This window comes from Episyrphus balteatus, chromosome 2 (genome assembly GCF_945859705.1).
Source record: "Episyrphus balteatus chromosome 2, idEpiBalt1.1, whole genome shotgun sequence".
In the NCBI taxonomy this organism is placed as follows: domain Eukaryota; kingdom Metazoa; phylum Arthropoda; class Insecta; order Diptera; family Syrphidae; genus Episyrphus; species Episyrphus balteatus.
Window position 1 is genome coordinate 53,881,075 of NC_079135.1, and position 25,891 is coordinate 53,906,965.

General features: G+C 31.0%; 1 protein-coding gene across 10 annotated transcripts in view; it reads left to right on the top strand.

The window, feature by feature from the left end:
- The window catches only part of LOC129908508 (potassium voltage-gated channel protein eag), a 46,183-nt gene extending 21,564 nt beyond the window's left edge, over positions 1-24,619 (top strand). For 3 of the 10 annotated variants that reach the window (XM_055985048.1, XM_055985047.1, XM_055985050.1), the window contains exons 3-16: positions 2,747-2,867; positions 4,186-4,298; positions 10,450-10,581; positions 11,065-11,201; positions 11,422-11,565; positions 12,593-12,689; positions 14,859-15,205; positions 15,265-15,423; positions 15,826-15,898; positions 17,815-18,014; positions 18,095-18,350; positions 18,410-18,819; positions 21,348-21,632; positions 21,756-24,619. In XM_055985048.1, the coding sequence (XP_055841023.1) occupies positions 2,747-2,867; positions 4,186-4,298; positions 10,450-10,581; positions 11,065-11,201; positions 11,422-11,565; positions 12,593-12,689; positions 14,859-15,205; positions 15,265-15,423; positions 15,826-15,898; positions 17,815-18,014; positions 18,095-18,350; positions 18,410-18,819; positions 21,348-21,632; positions 21,756-22,712 (3,431 nt within the window). In that variant the 3' untranslated portion in view covers positions 22,713-24,619. The remainder of the gene's footprint in view (positions 1-2,746; positions 2,868-4,185; positions 4,299-10,449; positions 10,582-11,064; positions 11,202-11,421; positions 11,566-12,592; positions 12,690-14,858; positions 15,206-15,264; positions 15,424-15,825; positions 15,899-17,814; positions 18,015-18,094; positions 18,351-18,409; positions 18,820-21,347; positions 21,633-21,755) is intronic. The other 7 variants (XM_055985056.1, XM_055985052.1, XM_055985051.1 and 4 more) reach the window with 7 other exon arrangements.
- Positions 24,620-25,891: the final 1,272 nt, after the last annotated feature.

The following is a 25,891-nucleotide window of genomic DNA, read 5'->3' on the forward strand; positions in this document are numbered from 1 at the left end:
TCCTTAGGAATATGAAACTTAAAGGGTGACAAATTAAGTGGGTTGCTGAGATAAAAACTACTCGTTGAGTTCCTTCTTAGCTTAGACAAGTAGTAGAAACTTTTTTCGATGGCTATGTTTATTTTTTTATCATCATTCATTATGCACATAAGGATGCCTTTAAGTAGCATTAAGGATCTCTTGGCTTATGATATAGAGTGAATTATTGAACCATCATATGGTAGTGCCTCTTTAATGGATTGAGGTAGTATAAGACTGAGCAACAGTGTGTGATTTTTGAAAAGAAAAAAAAATAAACTCTTCAGACCAGGGCCCTATTTCATAGATAATACATCACATACATTACATACATCATACATTAAAATTTTTTACATACATTACATACAATTTTTTGTTTCATAGATATCATTGGAAGTAATGTATTAAATCTATTCTGTTGTAGTTCACGTATTTATTTTGACATTTCGTTGGAATGAACTGTGAGGTTAGGTTTCGTTGGAGTGTAGCAATTTTTTACTGACTAACCAAAACGAAAAGTAGCACACAGAGAAAAATATGACCCGCTAAAAACTAACAGATTGCCATATTGTTTTACCGTCCATACATTTCATAAGGAAATCTTATTAAAATCAACGATTAATAAGGTTTTTTTAAGGAGATTTCTTATTATTTTTATAGAGAAAATCTTATTAAAATTTGACTGAAAAGTTGATTTTTTTTGCAACTTAGCACTAGAACAAAAATCGCGATCAATATTTTCATGGCAGGTTGGTTCAGGTGGTAAGGTGGGCGACTAATGATTTGAAGTCTCCAGTTCGATTCCCAGCCTGGTCATCGTTTTTTTTATTTTTTTGCAGATTTTAAAACAATAAGGAAAACCCGATTGTTTTAATAAGGTTTCCTTCTTGGATGAAAACCATAGAGAAATCTTATTGTTTTTGTTCTATTTTATGTGGTCTATTTTTCTCTGTGCAGAAACTTGGTTGTCATAAAATTTAAAAATAAAACAAGAAAAGACAATGAATTATTATTTTCTTTGCAAAAACACAAAATATATTATGTGCATATTCCTTATGATTAAATTATGAACACAAAACTCCCATTTTTATACTTTTATTAAGTAAATAAATGTATGAAAAGTTCACACAAAATGTATTAAAATGATGTATGATAAATTTCTATGAAACAGTATCATACAACATTGGAATACTTCCAGTCGATTGTCCGTTCATACACTGATGTATGACAGTTCTTCATACAACATTTCTATGAAACAGAAATAATACATCAGAACTGTCAATATCATACAATGTATGTAATGTATGTATTATCTATGAAATAGGCCCCAGATTTAGTTACTTTCCTCGCATAATTAGTGCATACATATCTGATCTAATTGAGCAGCTATGCAAAGATGAATAGAATATTATACGACAACGGTGATGGCGGATATTTAGAACGTGTTCATTACCTTCTTTGTACTGAAGCAATGAAATTGCTGTTTTATGGGGAATATTCAATTAATTTATTTTGGCTTAGCAAAAAACCTAAAAAACTAATAATAATAAATATGAGCAAATACATATATAAAAAAAATTTTAATTTATAATTTTAGAAAATAATTTAATTAAACGATTAAAACAATTTCTAAAAAGACTAAAATTATATAATGAGTGAGTAGGATTTTTCACATCTTGCAAATTAACATACATCGAGATGAAGATTTCCTCGGTTAAAAATAACTAGAAAATATTTATCCTTCTATTAGTTACTATATTAGACACAACAGGTGTATTATTTATTACAACCAGTCTTAACTGGACAAAAAAACGCCTCGGGGCTTACCCTGAAATCTTGGCAGCACTGTATATTGACTGTTCCGAAAACAGCAGAAATTTAGAGTTGTCATTTTTTTTTTGCCTTTAGGTTTTTTCATGTATTTTTCTTGTATGTTTTTCAAGAAATGTATGCTAGCAAAACTAGTTAAATGTTTTGTCATTCCAAACGTCAGTTTTTACGGGTGTAAACAAATTCTAAACAATTAATGTATGAAAAAATTAGTTTGGTAGCACAGATTTAAAACTATTTAAAAAGTTCAGCCCAGAGAAATCTCCGGGCTTAACAACTAAGCCCATGGGGCTAAGGTGTTGTTGCATTTAACATGTAAATTGCTTAGTCCCAACTACGTTTTTTTTGTGCACTTAAGACCGGTTGCAATAAAAAACACACCTAACATATGGCTTGAAAACTCACTAAGAAGCTTGATCATTGCTGCGAGAGCCGGCTATTTATCGCCAAACGCATTTAGCGCGCTTCTTAAAATTGTAATTTCCCAATATAGCATTTTAGAAAAAAAAAATCCAGAGCAGACAACCAATTTGCCTACATTTTGCATTTTTAGGTATTAAAAATTTTATTTTACGCGCGTCAATGAAATCTAAAATTTATGAAAAAAAAATGAAAAAAAAAACCAATAATTATTCTACGTCAAATCTGATGCGTTTAACTTATCTGAAAATTAAAAAAAATCGAAAATCTCATACAAAATAAAAATTCCATACGTTTTTTGGACTATTTTTGAAAACGGATATTTTGGCACTGTTGGTTGACAAAAACTAAAATCCCTACAACTATATTCATCAATTTATTAATTTGATCATCATGGCAGGAAAATATTTGTGAAAAAAAACATTATGTATTTTAAAAAACAAATAATAATGTATTTTTGTTGTTGTCTTATTTATAGCGGACAGTTCCTTTCTGTTGGCCAATGCTCAAATTGTGGACTTTCCAATTGTTTATTGCAATGAATCCTTTTGCAAAATTAGCGGTTATAACCGTGCTGAGGTTATGCAGAAATCGTGCAGGTAAGTTGTAAGGTTTTTTTTAACTATTTCTTAAAAAATATGTAGTATTTTTACTGTGATACAAAAATCCAGACCATATCATGAGTTATAAATGACCAATCTGAACAAAAGAATCGATATCTGGAATACTCTGAGAGTTCGACGAAAACGCATACCAAATGTATTTAGTTTTTTTTTATAGTTATGTATAAAATAAATTGCACGACTGGGGTCGCACGTACTTGCTCTTATGCTTAAAGTAACTATAATGTTAAAGCTTTTTATTCAAGAAATTTAAAATTTGATATTTTGAAGAAATTTCATAAAAAGTATAAAAAAATTAAATCTGTTTTTATAATTAATTAAACTCCGTTTTAAATTATCTTAAAAAAAAAAACAAATATGCCATTTTATTTCTTGTATAAAAAGATATTTTTAGAAAAAAATTTTCGAAAATTGTAGGAGCCGTTTTTTTAAAAAATAATTTTTTATGTATAAAAATTTTTTAACATTTTTCAAAAAAAAAGTTGGTATGCCATTTTGAAGAAATAATTAATTTACACATAAAAACTAAATTTCAAAATTTTTCATTGATCCGTTTTCAAAAAATTGATTTTTCAAAAAAAAATTTTGAAATATTTTTTAAAAATCCAAAATTGCGTTTTTTGAAAATTTTCTAAATTTTTAATATTATTTTTACTTACACACGTTTGTATAAAAATTTTCATTTAAATCGGGTTAATGTTGTACAAGATATTCAGAAACGAAAAAAACCGTTCTATGACAGGTACCGTTAATAACGGTACAAAAAATATTTTTTTTATTTAAAAAGTTGGCTCTTATGTGTAGTACTACACACAAAAATTTTAATCAAAATCGTTAGAGCCGTTTTTGAAAAAAATTAACTTTTCTATTTCCGTTATATGGCACGTACCGTTAGTTTTGGTCATAAAAAAAAAATTTCAATTTCCCCTCTAGGGAATCACCAAAAACTGCTAACTACCAAGTTTGAAGAAAATCACTTCACTCGTTTAGGCTGCAGCTCCAGATAGAGACAGACACACAGACAGACAGACAGACAGACAGACAGACAGAATTGCCGGACCCACTTTTTTGGCATTCTCCATCATCGTAATGTCATGTAAAATTGTTATCTCGAGTTCGATTTTTTTTACGAATCCTAAACTTGCCCTATAGTACCTATATCGCAAGTAAAAATCACTTTATTTTGTTTTATTATACACATTGTTTTATTTGTTAGATATTTCAGTTAGTGCAACATTCTAAGAAAATATTTTATATATATTATTATTTGATTTTAACATTTATACATTTTTAGATGTGGCTTCATGTATGGTGAGCTGACAGACAAGGAAACGGTAGCACGTCTCGAATACACTTTGGAAAACCAGCAACAAGATCAATTTGAAATTTTGCTGTACAAAAAAAATAGTGAGTACTTTAATGTTAAAAAAAAAAAAAACATAATTATGTAGTTCACCGATGTCAGTTAACTATTTTATACAAATTGGAAGTAATGAAGCTAAAGTTCAATTATCATAATAAGGATGCAAGTCCAATGCAAAAGCTGTTTCGCCTTCTTTCCTTCTTTGTAAGATTATTATTAACTGCTCATTGTTGTTGTTGTGTACATGGAAACGTTTAAAGTTTATAAAATTAACCACCCTTTATGAAGTGGTGTGATGTTTTTGGTTAAAATTGTACCAAAAAGAATTTTGGCAATAACATTTGTAGCAGACCAAAAAGGGCTATTTACTATTGTTTGCCTGATTGGTATGGTAGCAGAGAGCCTTATACCTGGGACATATATGTATACGGTAAAAACCCTAGTATCAATACCATAGTATCCGCCTGATACTAGCATGGTATTCTCTGACACACATGTGGTATAGATTTTTGCCATGGGATCTATAGGTACCAGGCGCGGATCTAGAAATTTGCTTTGGGGGGGGGGGGGGGGGGTCACAGGATTAAAAAAACTTACTTCGAAGATAATAAAAAAAAAATGGTCAAGTGCTCAAAATATATGCTTAATTTTAGCTAACATACAAAATTCTATCCAAAATCTTAGATCAAATGTATTTTCGAGAGGATTTTGTTTGTTTCGGAGCTTAAATTAAGCTCAATACTCTGCATACCTAAGTAGCCAACTTGATTTATTTCATTAAGAAGTGTTTTTAGAAACATACATACAAAATTAAAAAATTACGATTCAAAATATAGTTGGCATACTATTTGTTGTAGAGTCGGTGGGGGTAAGTGCGCGCACTTTTCACTTTAAGGCAAAATTGTGACGATTATGTAAGAGATATCAGCATAAAGTTTTTTTACATTTTATAAACCAATATTTTGGGAACAAGAAAATAAAAAATATTAAATATTTCATATGAAGTCAAAGTGCGCACTCTTGCCCCTAAGTCAGGATAAGATCGCGCAAACTCTTGTGTAAGAGCGCGCACATAATTTTAATAGGAATCTTGACAGTTTACGGCTACTAAATTTCTAAAAACTTAATGTAATACTAAGTTAAACAAAACGTTCTTTCAAAAGTTCTAAGCTTTCATGAATGAAAATATTAAAGAAAAAACAAATTAAGTTCAAATACAAAAACTTAAACTTTATTTATAAAACAAAACAAACAAAAAATGTTTCTAATCAAATCAGAGCCTTTCTTTTTTGGAATTCATGAATAACAGCCTTCGTTTCTCAAGATTCAACTTTAAAAATTCTCTGTACTGTAAATCAGATTAAAAAAAGAAAAGTTTAATATGGGGAGAAGTGCGAGCTCTTACCCACAAAAGGACTGCGCGATTTTACCCACAAAGGTACTTTTTTTTTTATTTATCAAATTTATAATAAAATAAAACAAAGTTTAACAAATTTTTGACTAAAATCAAATATAAATATGCACTATTCAAAAATATATGCTACTCTCGGTATCTAATGCTGCCACGCCGACGCCACACACTTTTCCAGCACATATTTTTTTTTTTGTTTTAGCAGGGTTTTTTCAACCCTCTTTTAAAATAAAACGGAGCTGGGAACACAATCGCGAAGATCGTCACTTATTGACGCCTTACTAAGCGCTGATTTCCTCATTTTTTGGACACAACTCGATAAATAAGCAGCGCGCACTCTTACCCACTGCGCAATCTTATCCCAAATGACTCTAATTGTTTCCACACGTGTGTGAATTAGGTTAAATATCTAGCCGAGGTTAAATTTTTGACAATACATTTTTGAATAAAAAAAAATTTTCACCTGTCAAACATTTACAATGCTTTGGGACCCTGTTAAATTTTTATCTTCAGAGGATAAATTATTTGCAGAAGGATTAATGTATTTTATTAATAAATAATCATAACTGAAAATAAAGAAATAAAATTGGGAAAGTAATGCAACATTATGAGTTTGTATTAGGGAAAATCTATATTTTTCATTATATTTCACTTTAGCTGTGTTTTATTTTCCTCGTGACAAAGATACAAATGTCAAAAACTTATCCTCGGCTAAATAATTAATCAAATTAAAGCTAAGAAAAAAAACGTCCCGTTTTCGTAAATTGATATTTAAATATATTTTTCATAATCCAAAAAATAAATTTTTCTATATTAAATTTTTAAATAATACAATCAAAGCTTTTGTTTAAGAAAAATCTGTTGAAATTATTGAGGTTGTCATTTGAAACAAAGTTGGAAGTTAATTACCGTTCTACACTGTGTGAAACTTCAACCTTGTTAAAATAAACGGAAACCACTTTGATTTAACTGTTTTTCGGAATGATTTTGCGTTGAAGACCATCATTTAAAAATGTATTTTTATTCAAAATTGAATCAACGTTGACCATACTACATTTTACATTGCGATTGCAGTTGCATGTTTTTATAAAAATCGCAGGGACCGGTTTGGAAAAAAATTACCTAAATTTTTACAAAATTCTTTTCAACTGTACTAAAAGTACGAAAATAATTCAGAAATGTTTGAAGTTTCGATATATCGATGTTTCCAAGAGCGATGTTTTCAGCATCATTATTTTTTTGCGGAAACATCAAACCATAAAAGTTTTTTTCTATAAAAAAAGGACCGAGTAAAAATAGTAAAATTATATGATTAATTTGAATTTTAGAAATGTGATCTTTGAAAGCAAAAGTTAGCTTTAAAAAAAATTTATAAATTAAAATAAATTTCCTCCACACAGGTTTGTTACAAAGAAAAGCGTATTTCTTCATAAACCAAAATATGAAATTAAGTTTTTGCTATTAGTTATGATACATCGTTCGTGGATATTATGGAAAATTATATGGTTTTCAGCTTTTAAAAGTTTTCATTGAAAAAATGTGTTAAAAATCAAAAATTTTTTTCATGCCCTGATTATTTTTACAACTAAAAACGACTTCTTGCTAGTATGCCCATGAATCATTTCCTAAAGCATAGTCCATAACAATAAAGAAACCTTTCATATGGTTTAAAAGCTCGTTTCCACCTTTTGCCTAACAATTTTCTGTTTTTCACCTCAGGTTTTGGGGGGGGTCATGACCCCCACGACATCCCGTGGAAATTCCACTGAATGTATGGGGTTTTAAACAATAGCCGACGCATAGTGAAAGCTCTATTTCACGTTAAGTTTGTTTTTTTTAAGATATAGCTTTATTTGTTTTTCGTAAGAACGTCGATGAAAGTAGTTATGGAAACAATACTAAACTAAAAAAAAAAATATTTTTAATTTAAAATGTTTGATTGCGTGTATATTTTTTTTTAAATTCAAATGCAAATATGTGTGTACCAACATAAAAAAAATTAACAACACTTTATATGAGTTATTTTGCACTTTGATAACTTTACGAAAATATGGTTTTGCGATAAAAAAAAATGGGGATTATTTGTCAGCATTTACAAAAAAAGGATACAAAAAGTATTCGGTTTATTTCTTCTTTAACAATACCTACTCGGAAATAACGAGGGATAATTAAGAATAGTCTTAGCAATTAGCATTGGCCGACAAAATAACGGTTACAGTTTCAAACTTTGTTGTGCCATTTCTAACTTGTACTATAGGACAAGCCTAGGATTCGAAAAAAAAAATTAAAACTCTAAATAACAACTAGACATGAAATTACGATGGTGGAGAGTGCGAGAAAACTGGGTTCCGCCATTCTGTCTGTCTGTATGTACCTCGAGCTACAGCCTAAACTACTGAAGCGATTTTAATCTTGTAGTAAACAGTTTTGGATCATATCCTAGAGTAGAAATTAAAAGTTTACTCTTTTTCAAAAACGGCTTTAACGATTTAATTAAAAATTTAAAATAAAAAAAAATCTATTTTGTACCGTTTTTAGTAATGTCGATATTGATACTAGACTTAAAATTAAATAAAATAAATCTACCGATTTAAAGGTCTAATAATAACATAGTTAAAATGTAAATTCATGTAGTTTTAATTTCATAAAAAAAATGCTTTGAGCTTAAGTTCATATCCCAAATGTAAATCCAACTCAATTTAACATCTTTAATATCCATTAAAATATGTATTTTCTTAAAGTACCTATAGTTGAAGTCGCTTGATATGCGTATGTTTATCAGTTTCATGGTCAATTTCATAAAGCCCTTTTACATATATATTCATCAGGCTTTTACATCCTAAAATGAGGTTTTTGTTCCATAAACAAAACCTTATTTAAAAGCTTAAAAGCCTATTAAATGTTTATGAAATCGGCTATAAATATTATATAAGTCGCCTCAAATATCTGAACCTGAGTATAAGCTAACAGTAGAAAATGGACAAAAACGCTAAATGTATAGTATTTGATTCATTTTAAATTTTTGGCAATTTTGTTTATGGGTTTTATTTAATTTTTTCAGATTTACAATGCGGCTGTGCTTTATCCAAATACGGACAAGTTCCACCAGGTATCAAAAAAAAAAAACCGTGACAATATTATAGTTGGCTCCCCCAAGTGCTATTTTTGTTTTTTTAACCTACCAGGTTCGATTGCCCATGGTTAGCTTAGGATAGCCCAAGATTTTTTTCGTAAGCCCACCTTTAGTTCTAAAATTATAACAAAATTATTTTTTTCACCGCAAAAATCACAAAAAATAGTTCGGTAGTTTTTTTTATTCAGTGTAAAAATTGTTGCTTTTGCACTGCGTTTCGTTTGCCCAAGGATAGCCCAGGATATCTCAACTTTTTCTTAACTTCAACATTTTTTTTTTTTTCAAAAGATACATTAAAACACTTTTTTTATATCAGAAACCGAAAAAATTATGATTTCTTTTTCCGGTCAAAAAATCGTTAGTTTAAAACCGTGTTTTTTTTTACCCAAGGTTAGCCCATCATAGCTCAACTCTAATTTTCGCTATCCTACCCTTATTTTGAAGATTATTGAAGCATTGTTGTTTATTCACCTAAAAAAAAATAGTACGTATACACCACAGTGACCTTATTGATTTATAATTTAGAAAAAGTGAATCCACTGGTGTGGATTGGTTTACAATATGAGCACCTAGAGAAGCTACATGCTTAGTATAATCTACGCAAACTTTTTTCAAAATTAACAGCAAATATAAAATGGTGTGTGTACACAGTACCCGAATAGTACTTTTTAAACCTTTCTCAACTAACCATGGTAGTTCCAACAAATTACGTCACTTATATAAAAAATAACAGTAATTTTATATGGACTACATTCAATAACGTAGGAAATCTAAGTCAGATAAATAACATTTGATGAGCAGTGCCCACACCAGTGGATTTACCTTTTTTAAATTATAAATCAATAAGGTCACTGTGGTGTATGCGTACTATTTTTTTTTTGAGGTGAATAATTTTTTCGGTGTCTGATATGAAAAAATGGTGGAATGGCTATCGTTTGGAACTGCAGTGCAAAAACAACAAATCTTACACTGAATAAAAAAAATTATTTTTTTGTGATTTTTGAAATAAAAAAAATCAATTCTGCTATAATTTTACGAAAAAAAATCTTGGGCTATCCTGGGCTAACTTTGGGCAATGGAACCAGGCAGGTTTGAAAAAAAAAAAATAGCATTTGGGAGCGCCAACTTCACAAAAACCTTATTCTACCTCCTGAGTAGCACAATTTTCTTCATTTCTCAAGTGAAGGCAGTTTTTACATTCACCACTTTTGCAAAAATACAAAAGTGAAAATTTTTTTTTCCTCACTAACGCAGTTTTTGAAAAAAAAAAGAGAATACAAATTGTTTTTCAGACAAAAAACTAAGCTTTCTGCATCATTTTTTTTTAAGTTTTTATTCGAAAAAATTAAAAAAAAGTGCAAAAAAAATCAGTTACAATTCTCCTTTTTAATTGTGTATTTGGGTTAACATTCAAAAGCCTCTGAGATATTGTAGAGGGACAAATCGCAAACTCAGTTTGAGATCAACGTTACTGCAGATATTTTTCAGAAATGTGGATTATATCGTATTCATCGTTCAATAAATAATAGCTTACTTTTATTCCTTTTTACTTTTACACTTGTAAAAAAATAATAACAAAATAAATATTAGACTAATTTAAAATTTTTGCTAATATATATGTACGTAAAGAAATACGATCTAATTTTTACAGAAACGCCATTATGGCTATTGTTGCAAGTGGCTCCAATTCGGAACGAGCGGGATTTGGTGGTACTTTTTTTGTTGACTTTTCGCGACATTACAGCACTGAAACAACCAATCGACAGCGAAGATACAAAAGGAGGTTGGTACTAAATAATAAATAAATGAGTAATAAAATATAAAAATAAATATTGTTTGTAACTTTAAATTTCAATTATGCATTCAATATGACTGTGAAAGCATTCTTTTTTATTAAAATTGTTGTTTTTGTCAGTTACTGTCTTAATTACAACAAAAGTCATATGTATAATTAATTTGATTAAATAAAAGTTCAACAAAATGTGTTATTTTGCATGCAAGTTGCATGATTAACACGAAAGGTAAAATTTGATTTTTAGTCTAGTTACTATTTTAATTTAATTTCTTGTCCCAGTTTTGGTGTGAATCAATCACTAAATTAAAATTCAATCTTAATTGAATTTTTTATTTGTATTGTATTGAATTTTTGTGTATTTTAAATATATTTTTAATAATTTAATTTCAATTTTCTTAATAATTTTTGAACGTTTTATATTTCTTTGTCGCCGTTTCATGTCGTGTTGTTTCAATGTTAATTTAATTTTAGAACTTTTTGATATTTACTCTAAAGTTTTAGGTCTTTCCAAATTTGCCAAGCTGGCTAGATCAGTAACTCGAAGTCGTCAATTTAGTGCCCATTTGCCAACAATGAAAGATCCGACGAAGCAATCAAACTTAGCTCATGTAAGTTCTATGGTTTTTTTTGTTTTGCATTTTTAATATTATACTTAAATAATAAATAGTATGTGCCTAATATAGAAAATCATAAGGCCTGTATGAAACATAGTTAGTTTTATTATTATTAATGCTTTTATTTATTTTTTTAATTTTACTACCTAAATAAAATAACTTGTATAAGATTAATAATACCTATATTTCACTGTGATATTTGAAACTTAAATAGATGATGTCGCTAAGTGCTGATATTATGCCACAATACAGACAAGAAGCTCCTAAAACACCACCGCACATTTTGTTACATTATTGTGCATTTAAAGCAATTTGGGATTGGGTGATATTATGTTTAACATTTTATACTGCTATTATGGTAAGTTTTAATAATTGGAAAAAAAACAAGTGATTTTTAAAAAACACATATGACCACTTTCTATTCATTAGAGAGCACAAAGAATCATTTATTGCTCTTAAATATTGTTTTCTTAATTTATAACTTTAAAGTAGACTTAGAAGTTGAAACTAATATTCATGGAAAACACACTGGGCCACATTTCATAGTTCTTTCATAATCTGTTACTTTCTTGCTTCTAATAGACTGAGGTTTATCTTATTCTTAGACAATTTAGACCCACTGCTTAATCTTTTTTCTATGGAAAAGAGCTGCTCCTAACCTGAGTAATAGCTTTAGACTCCAGTCCAAGTTAGAATCGCTTTTAAAATATGACTATGAATATGACCCACTATATTTAGTTAACCATTTGAATAAATTTATATCGAATACGGTGATCTTAACTCCGTTTATGTTTTTTTGGCGATGCATTTTTAATAGAGATAATTACAAAACAAATTTTTTAAACTATTAATTAAAACGCGAATAAAACTAACGTAGATAGATTTTATCAATTTCCTTTACTTTAAAAAAAATTTGTAGGCAGGTTTTTTATCAATGGTAATACAAATTTTAAAAAACTAACTGTACAAAAATCTGATTTTACTCCTTATGTAATTTAAAATAATAAATTAAACTAGACATTATGTTAGTTCTGCATTCAATCTTTTTTTAGATTTGCCATCTTTATAGGAGAGTTGTTTTGGATCTTTATCCGAAAGTCTTGATAAAGTTTAAGCTTAATTTAAATCTTTGTACAAAACCTGAATTTATTGTAAGACAGTGATCCGAAAATGAGTGTAATTATGTTCATATTTTCTTTTTTAGTCTAAACATACTTTTTACATTCAAAAACACATGCATTTCAAAAGCACTTTAAAGTAAATTAAATAATTATTTAAAATTATTTTATATGACTTTATTGGGATGAAATTGAAAGAATTCAAATACATTATGGCATTTTCATCGGACATCTATATTTTTTTAATAATTTATTTTCTCATTTTAGGTACCATACAATGTAGCTTTTAAGAATAAGACCTCAGAAGACGTTTCATTGTTAGTAGTGGACTCAATTGTAGATGTAATATTCTTTATAGACATTGGTAAGTTTTTTTAAATACCATGGCAAAAAAAAAGTATAATCGAACCCTATTTAAGTATAAATTATAAGGGTTACTAGAAGCACTATACTCGTAGCATGTAAACTAGGTATTATTTTATATTTATCGATGTGACATGAAATGAAAAATTTCTTGTAGGCGTGCTTAAACCGTCTTACATTACAAAGTTTTTTCTCAAGTTTTTCAAAAATGACAAATTGTTTGTTATTGATTTTTGTAGGTATAAAATTTATATGTTGCAATTAGATCTGTTCATGTTTAAATCTAGGTATACTTAAGATTTAAGCAAAAAAATAAATTTTTGGTGTTTTGATCGAGGAAGAATAACCTCTTACCTTTCATTTGGTATAAAAAAAAAAAAAAAAAAAAAAAAACAAAAATAGATCAAATTCTTTTCATAGAAAAAAACCATCAGTAAGTATTGAAAATTTCGCATTCGCCTTTTCTGGAAAATTATGATTTTTGATTTAACGTTTTGATGCTTGGAGTCGAACATTTATAAACGTATGAACTATAATTATGTCTTTATTCTCCAATTTCAAAAATTACTAGTTAGTAATGTACTTCAAAAATGAAAACATAGTTTCACTACTTAAGTAAATAAGTAGCTGCGAAATGTTTAGGTTTCCTCCGAAGATGCAAGAAATTTTTTTCCCCGTCTGATCTAGCAAATATTTATAAGGCGTATATTCGTCCAAAGCTTGAGTATAACTCCCACATCTGGGGAGGTGCTCCAACAATCTAGTTGAGTTTCTTGGATAGAATACAAAATAGAGCTATAAAAATGATAGGTGATAGATCAATAACTGATACAATTACGTCTCTTGAGCACCGTCGTAACGTATCATGTCTCACGTTGTTCTATCGTTATTTTTATAAGCAGTGCTCCGACGAAATAGCTAGTTACATTCCTCCCCTGAAACAATTCAACCGTAATACTCGCGCTTCAAGGAATGCTCATCAGTTTACCCTAGAGTCCAACTTCAGACGTAACGTCAAATACAGAGATTCTTTCTTCAGCCGCACTACACGAATGTGGAACGCGTTACCCGCCTCTGTTTTCCCATCCCATTTCCAAACTCAGAACTTCAAAACTAATGCTCATCGGTATCTCCTATCAAATCCCTCCCTATTTTCCTAATGCTCGTACTGTGTATTCACCATTTTAAGGGTACATTAATCCCTTTAGTGCGCGCTTATTATAAAAAAAAAATAAGTAGTGAAATTTTTTTAAATTAATTTATTTTTGGTACTATTTATATACCTAGTGAAAAAAACATCCAAAAAAATATGTATTCAAAAGAGGTCAAAGTTGGGCATAGTTCCTTATAACTGCAGAAACAAAGTTTGAAAGCTTAAAATTTATAGAAGAAGAAGTGTAGAAAAATTAACATTTAATATCTATGGAGTTTGGTATTAACAGCATAAGTCCATTTTTTTCGAAAATGAGTTAAGTATGCAGAACTATTTAAAAAAAATCTATTTTCGTTTGGTTTTAACAGCATAACTCGAAGTAAACTAGTTCCAAAGATATTCAATGGCCCTAACCACACTTAACTCCTTTTTCTAACATTATGTTTGATCATAATGGCAAAACTCCAACTTGTGTTTTGACCAATCAAAAATGTGTTTAAACTTTTAAATAAGTGTTTGGTCAAAACAGCACAACTCAGTTGTTTTGCTTTTTGATCAATGATGGAAATAACTAGAAAATATTTTAATCAATTAATTCGTTTAAAAAAAAACAAAAGTAAATCGGGTAAGTCCGAAAAATTAAAATTCTTAAAAAAAAAATAATTTTAATATTGGCACTAAGGACACAACTCGGAATAAAAACGAAAAATAGTTTGGTCAAAACAACATATCTCACTAAAAACTTATAAATACGCTTAAAAATTAAAATTTGTTTGTTCATTTGTGTAAATATTATTATTTAAAAATAAATTGCATCCCTATATATTTGTATTAAAAAAACTGGATTTGGAGGAATTTTTCTAAGTTTAAAATGCATTTATCTCAAAACGACGATTTTGAACTTATGTTGTTAACACCAAACTCCATAGATATAAAAGAGGCTTTGTTATTATTGCAATCTAATCTAGATTCAAAGATTTATTAAATTTTTACTTAAAACTTATTATTTAATTATAGTTTTAAATTTTCACACAACTTTCGTTGGACCCGGTGGCGAAGTGGTCAGCGATCCAAAAGTCATACGCATGAATTACCTTAAGTCCTGGTTTATTATTGATTTACTCAGCTGTCTGCCTTATGATGTGTTTAATGCTTTCGATCGCGACGAAGATGGTATTGGTTCACTGTTCAGTGCACTCAAAGTTGTGCGACTTTTACGTTTGGGACGTGTTGTTCGAAAGCTTGATCGTTATCTGGAGTATGGCGCTGCTATGCTTATTTTGCTTTTATGTTTTTACATGCTGGTTGCACATTGGCTTGCATGTATCTGGTATTCAATTGGAAGAAGTGATGCTGACAATGGAGTAAGAATTTCACACTCTTCTTATAAATTTAATTAAATGTTTTTGATATTTTGTAATAGATTCAATATAGCTGGCTATGGAAATTGGCAAATGTTACACAAAGTCCGTACTCTTACGTTTGGGCTAGCAACGAAACAGGTCCGGAGTTGATTAATGGCCCGTCAAGAAAGAGTATGTATGTAACGGCATTGTATTTCACAATGACCTGTATGACATCGGTAAGTGTATTTTTTTAACGAGTATGTAATTAATATTGAAAATGTAATTATATTAAATTACGAAAAATTCAAATATTAAAATTTGACAAGAATACAGTCGTAAAATTTGTATCTTTTTACATGGATACTTTTTAAACCAAAATATGTACAACACTGTTAATTGATTTGAAATTTAATTACAAACGTTTTAAATTAATTCGTAATAGGTTTCAAACTAAACTGATAAGAACGTACAAACAACAAAGCCTTCATAAGTTCTTCATTGTTTTTCTGTTACTAAAACTTTGATTTGAAGGTTTTTAATTGTTCAAATGTTTATGATTTTTCGGAATTTTAAATAATTTTTAATTATTCTTCCACATAAAAATTCTAATGAAATAAACATTTTGTATCCATTTTCAGGTTGGCTTTGGAAATGTTGCCGCTGAGACGGACAACGAGAAGGTGTTCACCATCTGCATGATGATAATTGCAGGTGCTGTGTTTGACACGTTCCGTTGCCACGTCCACTTAAACAATACAGAAACAAACAGAAAAAAAAAAAAACTTTTCTATCTCACAGATACTCATTCATGAAATCATTTGTATTGTGTGTGTTTCTGTTTTTGTTTGTATACATAACACCGCTAGAACTAATAAATGCTAAAACTCTTCAATTTTTACACAGAATCAAAACTTTTTACTTTTCATTTTGTTTATTTCCCAAAAAATTATTTCATATGTCATTTGTCCAAAAACTCCAAACTCATCTTTTGCTATACAACCATGCATTAAGTAGACATAAATTTACTAACCTTGTTATAAGCTTCGGCAACTTAAAAAGACGTATCTTCATATTATTTTTATTTGGCACTTTTTCTTATCGTAGAACAGCAATTAGATTGCGTTGTCATCTATTCATATTTTATTAAAACGAAATCAAATTTCGGAAGTTGGTGGAATACGATATAACAACAAATTTGTAGAAAAATATTTAGTTTTTGAAAAACTATTATTATTTCATCGTTTAGATATCCTTGAAACTCTACTTCACAAACTTACTTGTGACTTGTTTTGTGACATCAGCATCATAACTATGGCGACAGGACCAAACTAAACGGCGAAAAAACTACTCTTATGACTTTTTTGTTTAATCTGTAGACTGTAGTAAACGGGAGGACTCAAAAATACTTCGATTAAATTAGAAAAACTGTTCCCAAAATTTTTTAATTTTTATGTTACAAAAACGCTCTAAACATCTTTCATTGTGTCCGATACAAAGTGTTCCAAAATGTTAGTATTCATTCAGAGGAAATAATTCAGTATATTCTTGAAACTAGCCCTAAATTCCACAGTTATATCCTCGCCGTAATACTTCTTGAAACCTCTTTTGAGCAGGCTATCAACATAAATTCATTGGGTATTCAAAAAAACTTCATACCTCCAGGATTTTACTATAAAATATATTTTGAAACATAAACAATTTTTTGATTCTGCTTTTCTGTTTTTTCATCTTTTTCACTTGCTGTAAACATTTTTGAATGCTTCAAAATCTATTTTATTCATAAAAATGAAAAGATTTTCTTTCACAACTATAATTTTAAAGCTCAAAAATTCTGATTTTGAAAGAAACCTTTCCCATTTATGAAAAAAATGTATTTTATAGTAATTCTAAAATTTTAGTGTTTTAGTGAATATTTTTTGATTGTACGCAGTGATTTTTTTTTAGAAAATAATTATAACAAAAACGCTACAAAAGAGCATTTCAAATTAATGTATTTCATAAAAATCGATCCTTTTTGAAAAACAAACAGTATGATTTATTTTATGAATTTTCACGCTATTTTAAACGAAATAAATGATACATAACACTTGTGTAAATGTAAAGTTTTGAACTCGATCTTTATTTGTAAGCTCAGTAGGTATGTATATTTAAAATTTGTCTCAGCTTTGAGCACTTGCATTCCAAGCTTAATAACTAAATCATTTTTAGAATTTGTCTTAGTTGTCAGGTAATTTATTTAGGTATAGTTAAAATGGCTTTTTTGATGCTGCTTATCTTTCTCCAGAATTAGGTTCGAATATTCTACCATTTTGATCAATATTTATTAAATACCTATAAACCTGCAGGCAATCTACAATTATTTGTTTTGTTAAGTTTCAAAACCAGTTGTATATAGGCTTGCTATTAGTTTTTTTTTTTTTTTTTAATTTAATTTCATATAATTAAGTCTGATGTATCATCCGAAAAAATGGTATTAGCTATTTATTACTGTTCTAGCTGTCTGTGTTATTGTCTTCCAGTGGATTGATTCCATTTTTGCTCTTTTATCTTTATATCTTTCATAATGCACTGTAGAAAAGGTTAACTCTATTATATAATATATATATAACTTATAACTTGGCATGCAGCTCTTTTATACGCCACCATTTTCGGTCATGTTACGACCATCATTCAGCAAATGACATCAGCCACCGCTAAATATCACGACATGCTGAATAATGTCCGGGAATTTATGAAACTTCATGAAGTCCCCAAAGCTCTTAGTGAACGTGTTATGGACTATGTTGTTTCCACATGGGCAATGACAAAAGGACTTGATACCGAAAAGGTAAGTTGCGTATCAAAGCCCTATGATTCGTTAACATTAGGTGATGCAACATTGTCATTCCGTGGTATTTATCTTGTAAGCAGGTATTAAACTACTGTCCAAAAGACATGAAAGCAGATATTTGTGTTCATCTTAATAGAAAAGTTTTCAATGAACACCCAGCATTTCGACTTGCTTCGGATGGATGTCTTCGGGCGTTAGCCATGCATTTTATGATGTCACATTCAGCGCCAGGTGATTTGCTATATCATACTGGAGAGAGCATAGACAGTCTGTGTTTTATTGTAACCGGAAGCTTGGAGGTTATACAAGATGATGAAGTGGTTGCTATCTTAGGTAAGTTCTCAAATCTAGTAAGCTGAATATGACAGGTTTAACTATTGTTTTAAAAATAGGAAAAGGAGACGTCTTTGGCGATCAGTTCTGGAAAGATTCAGCTGTTGGACAGAGTGCGGCAAATGTACGAGCGTTAACTTATTGTGATTTGCATGCGATAAAACGAGACAAATTGCTTGAGGTCTTAGATTTTTATTCAGCTTTTGCAAATAGCTTTGCCAGAAATCTCGTGCTAACGTATAACTTAAGGCATCGATTGATATTCCGAAAAGTTGCCGACGTCAAACGAGAAAAGGAATTAGCTGAACGGCGCAAAAATGAACCACAGTTACCTCAGAATCAAGATCATTTAGTGCGGAAAATATTTTCCAAATTTAGAAGAACTCCACAGGTGCAAGCTGGTGTTAAAGAAATAGTATCAGGACCAAGTGATGTCGAGAAAGGTGATGGAGATGTTGAACGAACAAAGGTATGTTGTAATGAGCGTTCTCGTTGGTGTTTAAAATTTAACCAAATATTTAGTTTAAATATGTGTTAAGTGTTTTGGTTTATTTCGACGTATTTTTAATTTTAATCTATAAACTAGGACGTATTACTTGGACTGTAAATAATTAGGTTTTTCGCAGTTTGTGTCATTTCCCTTTTACTTTTTTGTTACTGACTAATGACAACGTGTGATATAAAGATGGTCTTGAGCGGGGTTCTTTCCAATTTATGTTAAATATATTGCAATGAGTTTTGAAAACAGAAATTATTTTATATCTTAAAAGAAATAAAGTTAAAAGCTTTCTTAAAAAAGAACGCTTCTTTAGTTTCATGTGCAGATCACCTCTTTTGAAATTAAAAAAAATAAACATGGTGTTTTTCAAGACATCTGAAAATAGTGGATTCTCGTATTTCCATTCAGGAACTATACCATATTTTAAATGTTGACATGGACAGCACAAAAATAAGCTTCATTACTCCAGTCTACAAAAATTTGAGCTAGAATATTGGGAAACAAATTCAGTCAACAATGCTGTACCTACGTAAAGTAAGCTGGTGCTTAACGAATGCTCGGCCAAACATAACCAAAACGAGGCCTTATTAATCCTCATTGACTGCACCCTTTTTTTTAGAAAAAATGCAAGGGCCTCTGTAAATGAATGGAACTTTTGATTAATGGAACGAAACGGAATAGATTTTGTCTGGAATTTTGTTTCCTAACGAAACTGAATGCTCCCCTAGAGTTTTCGAGGAGTTCAGCTTTGGGCATAAATACGAGATCGCAATGGGAGATTTAAGACAGTTTACAAGCTTTTGTTGATTTTAAAAAGAAAGACTCTTCAGATAGGGATAGACGAGAAGAATAGAAGATCCGAGGGTTAAGGATTGCAAGTCAGTATTCTGTTCCCGACACATTGTTTTTCTTAGAGGTTTAAATCTCCGGCTTTTCCTGAGTGCTTTTCTTTGGTCTTACAAAGGGGTTTAAGCGGCTCCAATTTATCGCTTGTGTTTTGTACCAGTTCCTTACCAATAATGGGGGAATATTCGACTATTTATGTATTTCTTACCTCCCGAGCTTTTTGAAGTTATACTTAAATACTTTCCGAAGTTTTTATCACAGTGAAGTTTATTTTTGGACAAATTCCAGAATGACATTTATACCTATATTAACTTATCCAGCGATTACATCGAACTATTATGATGTGAACCGACTAAGTTTGTAACGAAAATAGTTTTGATAAAAGTGAATTTCTATGAGTGAAAAGTATAACTGCAATCGAGTGTACATGTGAACACACACTCTCTTTATTTATGACTGCAAAACGCGTGCTCATAGATATGTGGGACTCTCCCAACCAACCAGTCTGCCTCCACAAAGCTACAGAAGGCAGAGCTAAATATTAACCAAACATTTAGTTGGGGCGATCGTACTAGATCCACCACCTCCTCTCCCTGATTGCAACTAAGTTCGGAGCGAGAGTATATCAGGCAATTTATCTTTCTCGGCACTTTCCGAATACGAAAAGTGCAAGTTTTGACATACAAATACTTTCAAATTTGTTGTTATGATTGTTTACTATTTTTTAAACCCAATGGAATAATTAATTCAGCATTAATGTATGTCACGATTAAAAGTGTATTTTGTTCCCAAAGAAACTACAAAATTTGCCAGCCCCCCTCGCTTAAATTTTATGAATTGTGTTGTATTTTCATCAATTTACTTTATAGTTCATACAAAACAGCTATCAAAAAAAAAATCTCTATGACTAACACAACAAAATAACTTAATTCAAAATTGAGGATCTTAATGGGATATCCTGTATTTAATCTTTTTTAAGCAATGTCGTTTCAGATCAATCAGAAATGAGTTCAAGCGTTTTATATTATTATAAATAGGTAACCTTTATACCTTTAAAAATTACAAACCTCTTTTTCTTTGCACTTGCAATTCTAAATAAATTCAAGAAGAAAAATGTATGTGGTGAGCGTCTCTGCCTGCGCCAATCACATATGTTTTTTTACTCTTTCTTGAAAATTGCTAAACACAAAAACAAACATTGAAAAAGCTCTTCCAAAAGTATGTTAATACCATTATCCCCTTAAATATTTAATTAAATATGTAGCTTTAAACTAGGCATTAATGTTCGATTTCTATAAAGGTGCTGTAAAACCTTTTTTTTTAGTTTATATATACCTAACCTTATTTTGACTAACCAATATTTGTTAACCGTTGTTCTTTATATAATCTAGCTTGTAAAAAGTTCTGTTTTAAATGCTTATACCTTAAATTTTTACTTTTATTTTCTTCCTGATCCCAAAAATATCCCCTAAAATTGTAAAACCTTTGGACTCTTGTGTTGTACATGCTTCACTGTTCTTAATGTTCTAATATTATGTTACTGAAAACAAAATTAAATTGGCTTTTCATAATTCAAATAAATCGCATTTACTAATTGAAACATTTCATTCATTTAACTCATTCCCTATGCCAATCCTTAACCCTTATCCAAGAAGCTACCAGCTAAACTAACACTAACCGAGGACTCACGCGTCATAACAACATCAGGAGTTCCTTCGCAATCACCATCCCCATCATCTGGCCCACCGTCTGCACGTAGTACTCGCGCTAGTAAATGGGGTCGTCTACTGGGTAGTTCGAGTGTTGATTCTGCAAGTGATACAAGCACGAAAGTAGCTGTCTCAAGAAGTCTAAGCGCCCGCGAGAGCCTGCGAGAAAGTACTGCTCAAGGACGGCAGAGCAGCACATCGAGTAGTAATGGCGGCCAAGGGAACAAAGTAATTTATATGCGTATGCTCTCTATAACCGTATATGTGTAGTATAATTTTGTTTGCTGTTAGATGATTAATGAGTTCTAGAATTTTGTACTTATTATACTTGTATTTTGTTTTGTGGTACAGGTGTTTCCGAAGGCGCCTAAGCTGCAGGCCAGTCAAGCCACCTTAGCCCGCCAAGATACAATCGATGAAGGTGGCGAGGTGGACTCCTCATCACCACCGAGTCGCGATAGTCGCTTGGATGCAGCTAAAGAACGCAACCTAGCTTTAGAGCGTGAACGTCAGATCGAAATGGCTTCATCACGCGCCACCACCTCGGACACGTACGATACTGGCCTTCGCGAACAGCCCCCTACACTCGCTCAACGTGATCTCATTGCTACCGTGTTGGATCTCAAAGTGGACGTTCGGCTGGAAATGCAACGAATGTCGCAACGCATTGGACGAATCGAAGATATGCTTGGCGAAGTTATCAAGCGGTTATCGTCTCACGATTCCTCGGGTCAAACAACACCTGGAGAAGGTGTTTTATGCGCAATTGAAGGTTTTCCAACTTCCACCCTAACCGTTTCTGGAATTCCGTCAAGTACAGCAACTATTGATACTGTGATAACCATTTCCGCAGCGACCGGGGCGACAGTGAGTGCAGTTGGGGGTGGTGGCAGCAGTGGTGGAGTATTGCCTCCGACGTCTACAGCTGCTACTGCTTCAAGTTCTAGCGCACTTAATGTAGCCACTTCACCATCAACTGGTCAGCTAAGTTTATTGAATACAGGCGCGTCTAGCCCTGGCGGCAACGGGCTAGGACCTATGATCCTCAAGAAGCGACGTTCTAAAAGCAGAAAAGCACCAGCGCCTCCTAAGCAATCATCACAAACAATTCCCGAACAAGTTCGACTTCTCGATGCAGAGCTCATTGGTTTAAGCGAAAAGAAGACATCTCCAACATCCACAACAACACCTACGTCCGGTCAACCCTCCCAACCATCTTATTCCGGATCAGCAGCTGCACCAAGTGGTTCTTCTTCAAGTAGTGGCGGTGGCGGTGGTGGAGGACGATCCAAACGAGAGTTTCTTTAGCCAAAAATTTTGGTGCGCCATCAATCGGATAACAGTAATAACGAGCAGTAGAATTTCTAGGCTCTTAATCTGATGGCGCGCGTCTTTTGGTTATTCTTTATAATTCATCTGTAAATACACAGCACGCATGGAAAGGAGTTTTTACATAAACAAATTTGTGATATTTGTTATCAATTTAGACGAAAAAAAAACGACAACAAGAACAACAAAATTAATACAAACAAAAATTAGAACAAAGGTAACAAGTTGTATAGTTCAGTTTCACACACTATCGAATTAATCAATAATGCTAATTTTAGTAATAACTCTTACATTAGAAAAAAGTATTGGCTTGCAGAAATAGAAATAAGTTATGTGTAGAAAAATAACTTCACATTAAGTGGGACAGTTTTTTTTTATTTCTAATTATGTGAAGTTATTTTGCGAAGAGAATTCGACAAAGAAAAAAGTTAGCACCGTGAGTAGCAGTAAAAATGTGTAAACATCAAATGGTTAAAGGATAAGCATACTGTAGTTGGATCAAGGTTAGTCGCTCACTTGCTTGGTTTTTAAAATGAAACACATGAGCTTGTGTGGGACCACGTGCACATGCAAAACTTTTTAGTCGTTCATTTGATCAACTAAATCACCCCTATTACGATTGTCAACTATCAATTGATAGTTGATAAATACTGAAATTTGGTGTTTTAAAATCTAATTAGGGGGAAAACTGGTAATTTTTGTAATGGAATTTTTCAATTACATTTCAAATAATAACGGTTGGCATAATAAGAGATCGAAATTTATTTTTTATCAACTATCAACTGATAGTTGACAATCGTTATAGGGGTGAATGATTTGTGTTTTGTCGCAAACTAAACGGTTGAGCCAAATCAGTGTGCGCGGACTTTCAACTTTTTTTTTTTATAATGGACGAGCAATCAGCTCGTCCATTATAAAGCTACCCTTATAATGTTATAACATAGTGCGAGCAGCAGGAAAATTTAGAGAGGATTTAGGAGGAGAAACCGATGAACATTGATTTTGAATGCATTTTGATTATAATGGGTTGGAAATATCGAGTTTGGTAAAGTATTCCACATACGTGTTGTCCGGCTAAAGAAAGAATCCCTATATCTTACCGTTCGTCCCAAGTTAGGCTCCAGAGTGAACTGATGAGCATTCACGGCTTGGCGTGAATCAAGGGAACATTAATATATGAGAATTAAATTATATAGATGTTGTATATGATGTGTTGTTTTATTTCGTTGATTGCTAGTGAAGTGTTTCATGTGTGCTGCTCGTTAAACTGATGATGAAACTATTTGGTTTCGAAAAAATTGCAAATGCGTGGCTAGCCTAAGTCTATATAGTACTCAACGACACTTACTAAATTAAAATTAAATAAGAATAATCGAGGTAAATGAGAAAAATTTAATTTAATAGTTCCGCGTTTCAATGAACCGAAAAGTCGTTTCCGTTGGTTTAAGCATAGGGCAGTTTTATAATGCCGGGGAAAACGGGAATAACGTAGTTTCACCACTGAAGTTTTTTTTTGAAAAACTTTGTAAGTTTCGATTTTAGCTGCACAATATGCCCACGGCTTAAGTCGACTAGGATTCTTTTATGGGGATTGTCACTTGAGTCGCCTGCGGCTTACATTCACACTAGTGAACATACGCCGAATAGCTTCGCCGCACCGCAAAAATCGGCTAGTGAAAAGTCAGCATTACTCCACTGCTATTTCGGTGATGCTCGACAATAATGTACTTTAATAAAGACCTTTGGGAATATCAAGGCATGACCAGAGAATTTAAGAGTTTCGGATTGTTTTCCCTTCATGCATGTAGCTTCCACAGCTTATCACGGAATGATCCCATGAAAAATAGAAAAATATCATTCAGATGTTTACACATTTAAATTCTGCTACAACGTAATTACTTAAGAAAAATATTTCAATCGAAAAATATCATTCAGATGTTTACACATTTAAATGCTGCTACAACGTAATTACTTAAGAAAGTTATTTCAATCGGAAAATAACTTCACAGACACAGAAGATTTTATTTTCAGTTAAAATGTAGAGGAAAATTAAACCTATAAGAGAAGCTTAATTCCATGTGATATAATTTCCTTGCAAAATTCGCGAACATTTTTTTTATTTATATCACTTTTAGGGCCAGTTTGTTCACAGTCGATTATCTTTTAATCAAGGATTATTCCATAGAAAAATCGTTGGTTAAAAGGTAATCAAGTGTGAACAAACCGGCCCTTAATATTAAAAAAATAAGCTATTAAATATCGTACGAAGATATACTATGGTATATGTATGCAAAAATGAATTGATACTAAATTTAATTATTGATTAGTAGGTAAAAATTATAATTATAATTGTTTAATTTTGTCGCAATATCGCAAGTAGGTAGGTTTAAGTATTCGTATTTCGAAATGGTAAAAAAAGAACATTTTAATTGTTAAATTTTTAATTACGATTTGCACACTGCCAGAAAGAAGTGGATTTTTTGAAGGAAAATTGTTAAAGATATTTAAACAGAAATAATTTAAAAATAAAAGAAACTATTAGCCATTAAGAGAAGAAAAATAAATAATATTATCAAAAATGACTCCGCTGATTTTCGAACCGTCCAAATTTTGCCATAGCTACTATTTCAATGGTTTTATTTTTCATTAATATGCCCCTGAAACATTTAAAATTTATCAATTTTTATTTTATGTAGTGATTTGAAGAACAAAAAAATATTCATGTTTATTTATGAGCAATGCCAAGCTTCTAGTTAAGTATTTTATTTTAATGGTCAATGATCTTCTTTACTGTTTTTATTTGTATTATGAGTGGTGATGGAGGTAGTCTAGTAAAAAATTTAATTTCTAGATCCATTCAAGGATTTCATGAACTCAGTTTTCTAGGTTCAGTGAAGTTCTGTCTAAATCTTAACATCCCTCAATTTAAATAGCCTCTAATTTACACACTTATTTTGACGACTTTGCTAATAAATAAACTAAATAATAAAATCTTAAGCAACTCTTCCTCAAATATCTTAAGTGTGCTTCAATATTGGCCCTGACTTGCTTTGGTGTGTTCGGGTAAAATTTTACCAAAACTGGCGATCAAAAATCCCAAATTTGTATTATTTGAAGTGAGAGAATGTTAATATTATTTTATTTTTATGAAAAAATAA